Genomic DNA, 16,442 nt, shown 5'->3' with positions numbered 1-16,442 from the left:
ATTTCTTTACTCTAGCACCTGTATTTGCAAATGGAATTTTAACTTTGTGGTTGTTTAGTAATAACTAAATGTTTTGTTTTTCTAAGTCCACACAAAAACTCCTTACCAGGTAGAGATACCTTAAAATACACCTAAAATTGGAAAGTAACATCTATGTTGTACCATAGAAAAGTGGTCTTGGTTTTTCCCTACGGTCAATTATAAAAAAGTTACAATATAAGTTATTTATAGTAACAACTAAGGGAAGTTAATCTTAAAAAAAAAAAAAAAAAAATAAAAAAAAAAATAAAAAAATAAAAAAAAAAATTGTAAGTCCTCACAAAAATCTTTTCCAGGTAGAGACTGGTCAAAATACACCTCAAAATTGGATGTAGCATGCATATTGTACTACAGAAAAGTGGTCTCGATTTTTCCCTATGACTAGTAATGAAAAAGTTACAATATAAGCTATTTATAGTAACAACAAAGGGAAGTAATTCGAAAGAAGGGAACTGCGCATGACACTTCGTCTCATGATGGTGTATAATTGTGTCAAGTTACATCAAAATCCCTCCATGCATGAAGAAGAAATGCTTCGGACAAAGTCATTCTTGTATCTGACCTTTGGCCTCTAAGTGTGACCTTGACCTTAGACCTAGGGACCTGGTTCTTGCGCATGACACTACGTCTCGTGGTGGTGAACATTTGTGCCAAGTTATATCAAAATCCCTCTATGCATGAAGAAGACATGCTCCGGACAAGGTTTTCATTCTTATATCCTTTGACCTCTAAGTGTGACCTTGACCTTAGACCTAGAGAGCTGGTTCTTGTGCATGACACTCCGCCTCATGGTGGTGAACATTTGTGCCAAGTTATATCAAAATCCATCTATGCATGAAGAAGAAATGCTCCGGACAAAGTTTTCATTCTTGTATCCTTTGACCTCTAAGTGTGACCTTGACCTTAGACCTAGGGACCTGGTTCTTGCGCATGACACTCCTTCTCATGATGATGAACAATTGTGCCAACTTTCATCAAAATCCCTCTATGCATGAAGAAGATATGCTCCGGACAAAGTCATTCTTGAATTTGACCTTTGACCTCTAAGTGTGACCTTGACCTTAGACCTAGGGACCTGGTTCTTGCGCATGACACTCCGTCTCATGATGGTGAACAACTGTCCCAAGTTTCATCAAAATCCCTTCATGCATGTAGAAGATATGCTCCGGACAAGGTCTGTGGACGCCGCCGCCCGCCCGCCCGCCCGCCAGGGGCGTTCCCATAATACGTCCCGTTTTTCAAACGGGCGTATAAAAAAGCCTTGCTGACCTTTGACCTCCAACTGTGATCTTGACCTTTAAGCTAGGGGTCCAGGTTTTGCGCACAACACGTCGTCTCCTCATGGGAAACATTTGTGCCAAGAAATATTAAAATCTCTTCATGGATGGGAGAGTTATGGACCGGACAGGAAAAAAGCCCTGTTGACCTTTGACCTCCAATTGTGACCTTGACCTTTGAGCTAGGGGTCCGGGATTTGCACATGACACGTCATCTCATCATGGGGAACAATTGTGCCAAGTAATACTAAAATCCCTTCAAGGATGGGAGAGTTGTGGGCCGGACAGGAAAAAAGCCCTGTTGACCTTTGACCTCCAATTGTGACCTTGACCTCTGAGCTAGGGGTCCGGGTTTTGCGCATGACATGTCGTCTCATCATGGGGAACATTTGTGACAAGTAATATTAAAATCCCTTCATGGATGACAGAGTCATGGACCCGACATGAAATTGCGGACGGACGGACGGACAGAATGACGGAAAAGTGCATTCCTATAGTCCCTGAAACTGGTTTTCAACCAGTAGGGGACTAATAACAACATATCTTACATAAGGCCTAAAAAAAAATTCTTTTTGTCCGGTAACATGCTAAATAAAATTAGGGTAGCAGTCGGAAAATTTCTTTTTTTGGGATTGTTTTTATCAGGTGAGACTTTTCAGAAATTATTTTTGTGTCAAAAAATGAATACAAAGAAGGGGGTTATGCCTTTAGAGCATCAGTAAGTTGATTTCTAATATCATTGGCCATGTTTAAAGCATAAAAAGTGCAGTTTTGCAACTTTGTTAAAAAAGTTGAAAAAAAAATTCTCCAAGGCCATAAAAACATTTAGGGTCAGGCCAAAAATTAGGGTAGGTCTGGATACCTTTTTTTTTCCCCAGTAGAATTTCTATTTTTCTCTAATGAGTTTTCGTATTATTAAATGTTTGTTTTGTGCTATATTGACTCAATGCAACTGTAAACAGGCAAATGTAATACTAGCGGTTGCACTACGTTGATCTGTCGTGATGATTTTAGCATCCGTTTTGTTAACAGTAATAGATATATCCAATGACTACATTCTGTTTCCTGTTTCACTTAAGACGATTGCTGTTACAATGCATCACATGAATATACGATTTTCTAATTGTTTTGCAAAGATATTTCAGAAAGAGTTTATAATATTCCTGTAAACAAGGCAGTCTGAAAGACAGCTATATCCCCCGCCACTGCTATGGATAGTGAAAGGGTAAACCTTTGATTTTAGCTGTGACCTTGACCTTGAACTGACATGGCTGACTCATGAATTCTGTACAACGTCTTGATGAGGTGATCATTTGACCCAAGTTTGATGAAAATCCTTCAAGGGGTTTAGGAGATACAGAGCTGAAACCTTTGACCTTCAGTTGTGACCTTGACCTTGAGTTGACATGGCTGACTCATGAGTTCTTGATGAGGTGATCAATTGACCCAAGTTTGATGAAAATCCTTCAAGGGGTTTAGGAGATACAGAGTGGACACAAAATGGAAGGCTCAAACCTTCGACCCTTAGTTGTGACCTTGACCTTGAGCTGGCATGGTTGACTCATAATTTCTGCACATCGTTCTGATGAGGTAATCATTTTACCCAAGTTTTATAAAATTCCTTCAAGGGGTTTATGAGATATAGAGCGGACACGAAATGGAGGGCTCAAACCTTTGACCCTAAGCTGTGACCTTGACCTTGAGCCAGCATGACTGATTCATGGGTTCTGCATATCGTCTAGATGAGGTGATCATTTGACCCAAGTTTGATAAAATTCCTTCAAGGGGTTTAGGAGATATAGAGCGGACAGAAAATGGAAGGCTCAAACCTTTGACCTTGAGTTGTGACCTTGACCTTGAGCCGACAAGGCTGACCCATGGGTTCTGCACATCATCTTGATGAGGTGATCATTTGACCCAAGTTTCATGAAAATCCTTCAAGGAGTTTAGAAGATATAGAGCGGACACAAAATGGAAGGCTCAAAACCTTTGACCCTAAGTTGTGACCTTGACCTTGAGCCGGCATGGCTGACTCATGGGTTCTGCACATCGTCTTGATGAGGTGACCATTTGACACAGGTTTTATAAAATTCCTTCAAGGGGTTTATGAGATATAGAGCGGACACAAAATGGCAGGCTCAAACCTTTGACCTTGAGTTGTGACCTTGACCTTGAACCGACAAGGCTGACTCATGGGTTCTGCACATCGTCTTGATGAGGTGATCATTTGACCCAAGTTTCATGAAAATCCTTCAAGGGGTTTAGGAGATATGGACAGGACACGATTTTGTTACAGACGGAAGGACGGAAAGACTGAAGGACGGAAGGACGGACGGACGCAGACCATTCCTATAATCCCTCCGCCACGGCGGGGGATTAAAAATGTTAAAGTTCCATTATTGATAGAAATTCTCCATTTTTCGCTAATTTCTGCCCGATTTTGACTAAGAAACAAGAGGACCATGCTGGTCCTGAATCGCTCACCTGTCCACACGCAACCCAGTTCATTGTGGCTAAGTTTCATTGAAAACCACCAAGTAGTTTCACTATTTTTAGACCTACTGACCTAGTTTTTGACCGCACATGACACAGTTTGAACTTGACCTAGATATCATCAAGGTGAACATTCTGATCAATTTTCATGAAGATCCATTGAAAAATATGGCCTCTAGGGAGGTCACAAGGATTTTCTATTTTTAGACCTACTGACCTAGTTTTGGACCGCATATAACCCAATTTTGAACTTGACCTAGATATCATCAAGATGAACACTCTGACCAACTTTCATCAAGATCCCATGAAAAATGTGACCTCTAGAGTGGTCACAAGCAAAAGTTTATGCACAGACACACAGACGACATGGACCTACTGACCTAGTTTTTGACCGCAGTTAACCCAGTTTCAAACTATGACCTAGATATCACCAAGATGAATATTTAGACCAACTTTCATACAGATCCCATGATCGCCTCTAGAAAGGTCACAAGGTTTTTCTATTATTTGACCTACTGACCTAGTTTTTGATGGCACATGATCCAGTTTTGAACATGAACTAGATATCATCAAAGTGAACATTCTGACTAATTTTCATGAAGATCCATTGAAAAATATGGACTCTAGAGAGGTTACAAGTTTTTCTACTTTTAGATCTACTGACTTAGTTTTTGATCACGTGACCCAGTTTCAAGCTTGACCTAGATATCATCAAGGTGAACATTATGACCAATTTTCATGAAGATCCATTGAAAAAGAGGGCCAAGATGGCCCTAGGTCGCTCACCTCAAAAACACACCATAAGAAACCATAACAGTTTAAGCATGTTTCACCTAGTGATTTCATGGAAAAAAAATATTCTGACCAATTATCATTAAAATTGGAACAAAAACCTTGAGTATTAACAAGTATTTTCTTTGATTTGACCTAGAGACCTAGTTTTTGACCCCAGATGACCCATATTCGAACTTGACCTAGATTTCATCAAGGTTATCATTCTGACCAAATTTCATGAAGATCAATTGAAAAATAAAGCCTCTATTGCATTCACAAGGTTTTTCTTTGATTTGACCTAGTTTTTGACCCCAGACAACCCATATTCAAACTTGACCTAGATTTTATCAAAGCAACCATTCTGACTACTGTGAAATCATTTAAATTCGCTGGCATGAAATTTCGCCCTAACATGAAAAAGGACTGTTTCGCGTGGGCTTTAATTCGCACATTTTCAATTTATAAATGAAAAAATAAAATTTAAACAAGAGGACCATGATGGTCCTGAATCGCTCACCTCTTCCCATATGACCCAGTTTTGAGTATGACGTCGTTTTTTCTATTATTTGACATAGTGACCTAGTTTTTTGAGCTCATGTGACCCAGTTTTGAACTTGACCTAGATATTATCAAGATAAAAATTCTGACCAATTTTCAAGAAGATCCAATTAAAAATATGGTCTCTAGAGAGGTCACAGGGTTTTCTATTATTTGACCTGTTGACCTAGTTTTGGAAGGTACGTGACCCTGTTTTGAATTTACCTAGATATCATCAAGTTGAACATTCTCACTAATTTTCATGAAGATCTCATGAAAAATATGGCCTCTAGAGAGGTCACAAGGTTTTTCTATTTTTATACCTACTGGCCTAGTTTTTGACCGCACGTGACCCAGTTTCGAAACTTGACCTAGATATCATCAAGGTGAACATTCAGATCAATTTTCATGAAGATCCATTGAAAAATATGGCCTCTAGAGAGGTCAAAAGATTTTAATAGTTTTAGACCTACTGACCTAGTTTTTGACCGCAGTTGACCCAGTTTCAAACTTGACCTAGATATCATCAAGATGAACATTCAGACCAACTTTCATATAGATCCCATAAAAAGTATGGCCTCTAGAGAGGTCACAAGGTTATTTTATTATTTGACCTACTGACCTAGTTTTTTAAGGCACATGACCCAGTTTCAAACTTGACCTAGATATCATCAAGGTGAACATTCTGACCAATTTTTATGGAGATCCATTCCAAAGTATGGCTTCTAGAGAGGTCAAAAGGTTTTTCTATTTTTAGACCTACTGACCTAGTTTTTGACCGCACATAACCCTGTTTCAAACTTGACCTAGATATCATTAAGATGAACATTCAGACCAACTTTCATACAGATCCCATGAAAAATATGGCCTTTAGAGAGGTCACAAGGTTTTACTATTATTTGACCTACTGACCTAGTTTTTGAAGGCACGTGACCCACTTTCGAAAATGACCTAGATATCATCAAGATGAACATTCAGACCAACTTTCATACAGATCCCATGAAAAATATGGCCTCTAGAGAGGTCACAAGGTTTTTCTATTATTTGACCTACTGACCTAGCTTTTGACCGCACGTGACTCAGTTTCGAACTTGACCTAGATATCATCAAGATGAACATTCTGACCAATTTTCATGAAGATCTCATGAAATATATGGCCTCTAGGGAGGTCACAAGGTTTTTCTATTTTTAGACCTACTGACCTAGTTTTTGACCGCACGTGACCCAGTTTCGAACCTGGCCTAGATATCATCAAGATGAACATTCAGACCAACTTTCATACAGATCCCATGAAAAATGTGGCCTTTAGAGAGGTCACAAGGATTTTCTATTATTTGACCTACGGACCTAGTTTTTGATGGCACGTGACCCAGTTTCGAACTTGACCTAGATATCATCAAGGTAAACGTTCTGACCAATTTTCATGAAGATCTTGTGAAATATATGGCCTCTAGAGAGGTCACAAGGTTTTTCTATTTTTAGACCTACTGACCTAGTTTTTGATGGTACGTGACCCAGTTTCGAACTTGACCTAGATATCATCAAGGTGAACATTCTGACCAATTTTCATGAAGATCTTGTGAAATATATGGCCTCTAGAGAGGTCACAAGGTTTTTCTATTTTTAGACCTACTGACCTAGTTTTTGAAGGCATGTGACCCTGTTTCAAACTTGACCTAGATATCATCAAGATGAACATTCTGACCAACTTTCATAAAGATCCCATGAAAAATGTGACCTCTAGAGTGGTCACAAGCATAAATTTACGGACGCACGGACGGACGGACGCACGGACGGACGACAGACACCGCGCGGTCACAAAAGCTCACCTTGTCACTTTGTGACAGGTGAGCTAAAAAATAATAATAGGTCTTAATTTCGCGCATCTGTCCAAGCGCGAAATTCACTAAAATTCGTCCTACATGAATAAAAATGCTTTCACAGTAAATTTTATGAAAATCCAGTGTAAAATGAAGCCCCTATTGCATACACAAGATTTTTACTTGATTTGACCTACTGACCTAGTTTTATAACCCAGATGACCAATCTTCGAACTTGACCTAGATTTCATCAAGGCTATCATTCTGACAAAATTTCATGAAGATCAGTTGAAAAATACAGACTCTATCGCATACACAAGGTTTTCTCTTTGATTTAACCTAGTGACCTACTTTTTGACCCAAATGACCCATATTCAAACTTGTCCTAGATTTTATCCAGACAATCATTTTGACCAAATTTCATGAATATTAATCGAAAAATACAGCCTCTATTGCATACAGAAGGGTTTTCTTTGATTTAACCTAGTGACCTACTTTTTGAGCCCAGATGACCGTAATCAAACTCGACGTAGATTTTATCAAGGCAATCATTCTAACCAAATTTCATGAAGATCAATTGAAAAATACAGCTTCTATCGCATACACAAGGTTTTTCTTTGGTTTCACCCTAGTGACCTACTTTTTGACTCAAGATGACCCATATTCAAACTTGACCTAGATTTTGTCAAGGCAATCATTCTGATTTAATTTCAGAAAGATCAGTTAAAAAGAGGGCCAAGATGGCCCTAGGTCGCTCACTTGAGAAACACACCATAACAGTGTAAACATGTTTGACCTAGTGATTTCATGGAAAAAAATATTCTGACCAATTATCATAAAAATTGGAGCAAAAATCTTGAGTATAACTAAGTATTTTCTTTGAATTGACCTAGTGATCTAGTTTTTGACCCCAGATGTCCCATATTCAAACTTGACCTAGATTTCATCAAGGCTATCATACTCACCAAAATTCATGAAGATCAATTGAAAAATACAGCCTCTATTGCATACACAAGGTTTTTCTTTGATTTGACCTAGTGATCTAGTTTTTGACCCCAGACTACCCATATTCGAACTTGACCTAGATTTCATCAAGGCAATCATTCTGACTTAATTTCAGGAAGATCAATTGGAAAATATAGCCTCTATCGCATACACAAGGTTTTTCTTTGATTTGACCTAGTGACCTAATTTTTGAACCCAGATGACCCATTTTCAAACTCGGCTTAGATTTCATTAAGGTTATCATTTAGACTTAATTTCAGGAAGATCAATTAAAAAATACAACCTCTATCGCATATACAGGTTTTTCCTTTGATTTGACCTAGGGACCTAGTTTTTGACCCCAGATGACCAGTTTTCGAATCTGGCCTAGATTTCATCAAGGTAATCATTCTGACCAAACTTCATGAAGATTAATTGAAAAGTACAGCCTCTATCACATACACAAGCTTTTCCTTTGATTTGACCTAGTGACCTAATTTTTGACCCCAGATGACCCATTTTCAAACTCGGCCTAGATTTTATCAAGGTTATCATTCTGACCAAAATTCATGAAGATTGATTGAAAAATACAGCCTCTATCGCATACACAAGGTTTTTCTTTGATTTGACATAGTGACCTAGCTTTTGGCCCCAGATTACCAATTTTCCAACACGGCCTAGATTTCATCAAGGTTAATCATTCTGACCAAATTTCATGAAGTTGAAAAATACAGCCTCTATCGCATACACAAGCTAAATGTTGACAGACAGACGACAGACAGATGACAGACGCCGGACATCGAGCAATCAGAAAAATTCACCTGACCAATTTTCATGAAGATCCATTGAACAAGAGGACCATGATGGTCCTGAATCGCTCACCTATCCCCACATGACCCAGTGTTGAACTGAGTATGATGTCGTTATTTCTATTATTTGACATAGTGACCTAGTTTTTGAGCACATGTGACCTAGATATCATCAAAATAAAAAATTCTGACCAATTTTCATGAAGATCCATTGAAAAGTATGACCTCCAGAGAGGTCACAAAAGTTTTTCTATTATTTGACCTAATGACCTAGTTTTTGAAGGCATGTGACCCACTTTTTAACTTGACCTAGATATCATCAAGGTGAACATTTTCACCAAATTTCATGAAGATCTCATGAAAAATATAAGTTGAACAAGACGACCATGATGGTCCTGAATCGCTCACCTCTTCCCACATGACCCAGGTTTGAGTATGACGTCGTTTTTCTATGATTTGACATAGTGACCTAGTTTTTGAGCTCATGTGACCCAGTTTTGAACTTGACCTAGATATCATCAAGATAAAAATTCTGACCAATTTTCATGAAGATCCATTGAAAAATATGGTCTCTAGAGAGGTCACAAGGTTTTCTATTTTTCGACCTACTGACCTAGTTTTTGACCTCACATGACCCAGTTTCGAACTTGACCTAGATATCATCAAGCTGAACACTCTCACCAATTTTCATGAAGATCCATTCAGAAATATGGCCTCTAGCGAAGTCACAAGGTTTTTCTATTTTTAGACCTACTGACCTAGTTTATGAAGGCATGTGACCCATTTTCAAATTTGACCTAGATATCATCAAGGTGAACATTCTCACCAGTTTTCATGAAGATCTCATGAAAAATATGACCTCTAGAGAGGTCACAAGGTCTTTCTATTTTTCAACCTACTGACCTAGTTTCTGACCGCACGTGACCCAGTTGTAAACTTGACCTAGATATCATCAAGCTGAACACTCTCACCAATTTTCATGAAGAGCCATTGAGAAATATGGCCTCTAGAGACGTCACAAGGTTTTTCTATTTTTAGACCTACTGACCTAATTTTTGACCGCACGTGACCTAGTTTCGAACTTGACCTAGATATCATCAGGATGAACATTCTGATCAATTTTCATGAAGATCTCTTGAAAAATATGGCCTCTAGAGAGGTCACAAGGTTTTTCTATTTTTAGATCTACTGACCTAGTTTTTGACCGCACGTGATCCAGTTTCGAACTTGACCTAGATATCATCAAGGTGAACATTCTGACTAATTTTCATAATGATCCCATGAAAATATGGCCTCTAGAGAGGTCAAAAAGTTTTTCTTTTTTCAGACCTACTGACCTAGTTTTTGACCGCACGTGACCCAGTTTCGAACTTGACCTAGATATCATCAAGGTGAACATTCTGACCAATTTTCATGAAGATCCATTGAGAAATATGGCCTCTAGCGAGGTCACACTGTTTTACTATTTTTAGACCTACTGACCTAGTTTTTGATCGCACGTGACCCAATTTCGAATCTGACCTAGATATCATCAAGGTTAACATTCTGACCAATTTTCATGAAGATCCATTGATAAATATGGCCTCTAGAGAGGTCACAAGGTTTTTCTATTTTTAGACCTACTGACCTAGTTTTTGACCCCACGTGACCCAGTTTCGAACTTAACCTAGATTTCATCAAGGTTAACATTCTGACCAATTTTCATGAAGATCTCATGAAAAATATGGCCTCTGGAGAGGTCACAAGGTTTTTCTATTTTTAGACCTACTGACCTATTTTTTGACCGCACCCAGTTTCGAAGTTGACCTAGAATTTACCAAGATGAACATTCTGACCCATTTTCATAAAGATCCCATGAAAACTGTGACCTCTAGAGATGTCACAAGGAAAAGTTTATGCACGGACGACGGACGCTGCGCGATCACAAAAGCTCACCTTGTCACTTCGTGACAGGTGAGCTAAAAATATGGCCTCTAGGGAGGTCACAAGGTTCTTCTATTTTTAGACCTACTGACCTAGTTTTTGACCACAGTTAACCCTGTTTCGAACTTGACCTAGATATCATCAAGATGAATATTCAGACCAACTTTCATACAGATCCCATCATAAATATTGCCTCTAGAGAGGTCACAAGTTTTTTATTATTTGACCTAACGACCTAGTTTTTGAAGGTACAAGACCCAGTTTCGAACTTGAACTAGATATCATCCAGGTGAACATTCTGACCAATTTCCATGAAGATCCATTGAAAAGTATGGCCTCTAGAGAGGTCACAAGGTTTCTCTATTTTTAGACCTACTGACCTAGTTTTTGACCGCACGTGACCCAGTTTCGAGCTTGACCTAGATATCATCAAGGTAAACATTCTGACCAATTTTCATGAAGATCCATCGAAAAATATGGCCTCTAGGGAGGTCACAAGGATTTTCTATTTTTAGATCTTCTTAGTTTTGGAACGCACATGACCAAGTTTCGAAGTTGACCTAGATATCATCAAGATCAACACTGAACAACTTTCATAAAGATCCCATGAAAAAGGTGACCTCTAGAGTGGTCATAAGCAAAAGTTTATGCACTGACGGATGCATGGACGCCACGCGATCACAAAAGCTCACCTTGTCACTTTGTGACAGGTGAGCGAAAAACGATATGTTTCTGATCCGCTTATTCTGACAATTTTGGGTCTTGCTTTTGCATTTGCATGTAAGATGAGTTGGAAATTAAAGGTAAAGAAGTAAGCCTCAAAAAGTTGACTTATAAGCACAAACGGACGGTAAGACTATTTTACAAAATAAAATACTATTTTAAAGAATTTAGTGATGAGAAAGTTAGGCAGCTTACTTGCATCTATCAACAGATCCAGCAATTATAAATCCTAGGGCTTCCACGGCTGATATTGTCAAACTTAGATCACCCTGAGTAGAACCATAGCTGTCTGAAATAAGACAATACAGGAATATTAAAATTTGATGTCCAGTAGTCTGGAAATCAACAATCTAGTCTTCAACAAAGTTAAATGCATGTCATTAAATTCTGCTTCTGATTGAGTGATACATGTCAGAGACATAACTAACCACCAATTGTCAGAATATTATCTGTTGTTATCATTCCCACTGGCAAATGTTTACAAGAAATATGTGCATGCAAGACTTTAGACTGCACTAGCATCAAAACTGACAAGAGGGTCATAATGACCCTGGATTGCTCACCTGAGTAATATGAGCTACATGCATCAAATGTCAAACTGATGCTAAAATATTAAGAAAGTAGGATATAGGTCAAATTCATGGTCAATAAAAGTCAGTTTTAAGATCAGTTTGCAAAACTGTACATGTCACCCAAATTTCAAGGCTGTACCTTAAAAAACAAGAAAGCAGGTCAGTAGGTCACATTCATGGTCACTGAAAGTCAGTTTTAAGATCCATGTGCAAAACTGTACATGTCATCCATATCTAAAAGCTGTATCTTAAAAAACAAGCAAGCAGGTCAGCAGGTCACATTCATGGTCACAGAAAGTCAGTTTTAAGATCCGTGTGCAAAACTGTACATGACATCCAAATTTCAAGACTGCATCTTAAAAAGCAAGAAAGTAGGTCAGTAGGTCACATTTATGGTCACTGAAAGTCAGTTTTAAGATCAGTGTGCAAAACTGTACATGTCATCCAAATTTCAAAGCTGTATCTTAATAAACAAGAGAGTAGGTCAGTAGGTCAAGGCCACAGTCAAGTGACCCTTAATCACTTGGGGTCATCAGGTAATTATAATTAAACAGTCTAGGAAATATGAACTGATAAAAGCTTTTTGAAATATTCTTTCCTATATAACTATGACCCTCGGGGCAGGGCCTCTTTTCACCCCAGGGACATAATTCAAACTCAACTAAATCAACTAGGCAATGATACATACTAAATATCAAAGGCCTAGGCCTTGAACTTTTAGACAAGAAGATTATTTTTCCCTATATAAGTCTATGTTAAATTTGGGACCCCTAGGGCAGGGCTTCTTTTTACCCCAGAGGCATAATTTGAAAAATTTTGGTAGAAGACCACAAGGCAATGCAACATACCAAATATCAAAAGCATAGGCCTTGCAGTTTCAGGCAAGAAGATTTTTAAAGTTTTTTTCCTATATAAGTCTATGTAAAACTTGAGACCCCCACAGGGCAGGGCCTCTTTTCACCCCAGGGTTATAATTTAAACAATTTTGGTAGAAGACCTCAAGGCAATGCAACATACCAAATATCACAAGCATAGGCCTTGCAGTTTCAGGCAAGAAGATTTTTAAAGTTTTTTCCTATACAAGTTTATGTAAAACTTGGAACCCCCGGGGTGGGGCCTCTTTTCACCCCAGGGGCATAATTTGAAAATGTTTGGTAGAGGACCTCAAGGCAATGCTACATACTAAATATCAAAGGCCTAGGTCTTGTGGTTTCAAACAAGAAAATTTTTTCCAATATAAGTCTATGTAAAACTTGAGAACCCCGGGGCTGGGCCATATTTGATCCTAGGGGGATAACTTGAACAATCTTGGTAGAGGACCACTAGATAATGCTACATATCAAATATCAAAGCCCTAGGGAGTGTGGCTTTGTACAAGAAGATTTTCAAAGTTTTCCCTATATAAGTCTATATAAACCATGTGACCCCCGGGGTGGGGCCATATTTGACCCTAGGGGGATAATTTGAACAATCTTGGTAGAGGACCACAAGATGATGCTACACACCAGATATCAAAACCCAATCAAAACCCTAGGCCTTGCGGTTTTGGACAAATAGATTTTTAAAGTTTTTCCTTTCGGTTGCCATGGCAACCAGAGTTCTGCATGGAATTCAATTCTTTGAACAATTTTGAAAGGGGACCACCCAAGGATCATTCCTGTGAAGTTTGATGTAATTCTGGCCAGTGTTTAAAGATCATCAAGATTAACATTCTGATTAAGTTTCATGAAGATACAGTCATAAATGTGGCCTCTAGAGTGTTAACAAGCTTTTCCATTGATCTGACCTAGTGACCTAATTTTTAAATCCACCTGACCCAGATTAAAACTTGACCTATAGATCATCAAGATTAACATTCTGACCAAGTTTCATTAAGATATGGTCATAAATGTGGCCACTACAGTGTTAACAAGCTTTTCCTTTGATTTGACCTGGTGACCTAGTTTTTTTATCCCAGATGACCCAATATCAAACTCGTCCAAGATTTTATTGAGGTTAACATTCTGACCAAGTTTCATTAAGATTGGGCCAAAACTGTGACCTCTAGAGTGTTAACAAGCTTTTCCTTTGATTTGACCTGGTGACCTAGTGTTTGACCCCACCTGACCCCGATTTAAACTTGACTTATGGATCATCAAGATTAACATTCTGACCAAGTTTCATTAAGATATGGTCATAAATGTGGCCTCTATAGTGTTAACTAGCTTTACCTTTGATTTGACCTAGTGACCTAGTTTTTGATTAACATTCTGACCAAGTTTCATGAAGATACAGTCGTAAATGTGACCTCTACAGTGTTAACAAGCTTTCCTTTGATCTGACCTCGTGACCTAGTTTTTGACCCCAGATGACACAATATTAAACTCGTCCAAGATATTTTTTAGGATAACATTCTGACCAACTTTCATTAAGATTGGGCCAAAATTGTGACCTCTAGAGTGTTAACAAGCTTTTCCTTTGATCTGACCTGGTTACCACGTTTTTGACCCTAGATGACCCAATATCTAACTCATCCAAGATTTTAATGAGGGTAACATTCTGACCAAGTTTCATTAAGACTGGGCCAAAATTGTGACCTCTAAAGTGTTAACAAGCTTTTCCTTTGATTTGACCTGGTGACCTAGTTTTTAACCCCAGATGACCCAATATCAAACTCGTCCAAGATTTTATAGAGTGTAACATTCTGACTGACCAAGTTTCATTTAGATTGGGCCAAAAATGTGACCTCTAAAGTGTTAACAAGCTTTTCATTTGATTTGACCTGGTGACTTAGTTTTTGATCTCAGATGACCCAATATCGAACTCGACCAAGATTTTATTGAGGGTAACATTCTGACCAAGTTTCATTAAGATTGGGCCAAAATTGTGACCTTAGAGTGTTAACAAGCTTTTCCTTTGTTTTGACCTGCTGACCTAGTTTTTGATCCCAGATGACCCAATATCAAACTCTTCCAAGATTTTATTGAGGGTAACATTCTGACCAAGGTTCATCAAGATTGGGCCAAAATTGTGACCTCTAGAGTGTTAACAGTCAAATTGTTGACGACGGACGACGACAGAAAACGGACACGGCGATCACAAAAGCTCACCTTTGAGCGCTTTGTGCTCAGGTGAGCTAAAAATGTTGACGGACAGACAACGCACGACGGACATTCAGCGGTCACAAAAGCTTACCATGAGCCTTTGGCTCAGGTGAGCTAAAAATTATAGAACAAACATATATACATATATAGCATGTACCAATTACCTAGAATCCAATTTGATCTAAATTTCATTAAAACCAAGTTTAACATATTTTCTATAATATGACCTTAGTATATATAATGACCTGGTTTTTGGCCTCAGCTAACCCAAAATAAACACACTTGACTATATAAGTCTATGTAAACCATGTGACCCCCAGGGCGGAGCCATATTTGACCCTAGGGGAAAAATTTGAACAATCTTAGTAGAGGACCACTAGATGATGTCATATACAAAATATCAAAGCCCTAGGCCCTGTGGTTTTGGACAAGAGGTTTTTCAAAAAATTTTCCTATGTAAGTCTATATAAACCATGTGACCCCCGGGGTGGGGCCATATTTGACCCCAGGGAAATAATCTGAACAATCTTGATAGAGAACCACAAGATTTTGCTACATACCAAATATCAAAGCCCTAGGCTCTATGGTTTTGGACAAGAAGATCAGAAACCGTTTAACTGTTCCTGGCCAATGTGACCTTGACCTTTGACCTAATGACCTCAAAATAAATAGGGGTTATCTGCTGGTCATGGCCAACCTAACTATCAATTTTCCTGATACTAGGCCCAAGCGTTCTTGAGTTATTGCCTGGAAACCATTTTACTGTTCCTGGTAACTGTGACCTTGACCTTTGACATACTGACCTCAAAATCTTTAGGGGTCATCTGCTGGTCATGACCAACCTCCCTATCAACTTTCATGACCCTAGGCCTAAGCGTTCTTGAGTTATCATCTGGGAACCGTTTTACTGTTCAGGGTCACTGTGACCTTGACCTTTAATATACTAACCTCAAAATCAATAGGGGTCATCTGCTGGTCATTACCGACCTCCCTATCAACTTTCATGATCCTAGGCCCAAGTTTTCTTGAGTTGTCATCCAAAAACCATTTTACTATTCAGGGTCACTGTGACCTTGACCTTTGACATACAGACCTCAAAATTAATAGGGGTCATCTGCTGATAATGACCAACCTCCCTATCAAATTTCATGATCCTAGGCCCAAGCGCTCTTGAGTTATCATCCGGAAACGGATTGATCTACATTCTGACCGACCGACAGACCGACCGACATCTGCAAAACAATATACCCCTCCTTCTTCGAAGGGGGGCATAAAAATACAGCCTCTATCGCATACAGAAGGGTTTTCTTTGATTTGACCTAGTGACGTAATTTTTGATCCCAGATGACCCATTTTCAAACTCAATGTAGATTTTACCAAGACAATCATTCTGACCAAATTTCATGAA

At 38.7% G+C, this 16,442-nt stretch overlaps 1 protein-coding gene across 1 annotated transcript in view; it reads right to left on the bottom strand.

Annotated features, from left to right (window-relative positions):
- LOC123533207 (TBCC domain-containing protein 1-like) overlaps nucleotides 1-16,442 on the bottom strand; it is a 320,801-nt gene that overhangs the window by 187,651 nt on the left and 116,708 nt on the right. Inside the window, exon 9 of the mRNA XM_053520503.1 lies at nucleotides 11,575-11,668. Within this exon, the coding sequence (XP_053376478.1) occupies nucleotides 11,575-11,668 (94 nt within the window). The remainder of the gene's footprint in view (nucleotides 1-11,574; nucleotides 11,669-16,442) is intronic.

Source organism: Mercenaria mercenaria, chromosome 12, assembly GCF_021730395.1.
Source record: "Mercenaria mercenaria strain notata chromosome 12, MADL_Memer_1, whole genome shotgun sequence".
NCBI classification, from domain to species: Eukaryota; Metazoa; Mollusca; class Bivalvia; order Venerida; family Veneridae; genus Mercenaria; species Mercenaria mercenaria.
This window is presented reverse-complemented; position numbering and strand designations above follow the sequence as displayed.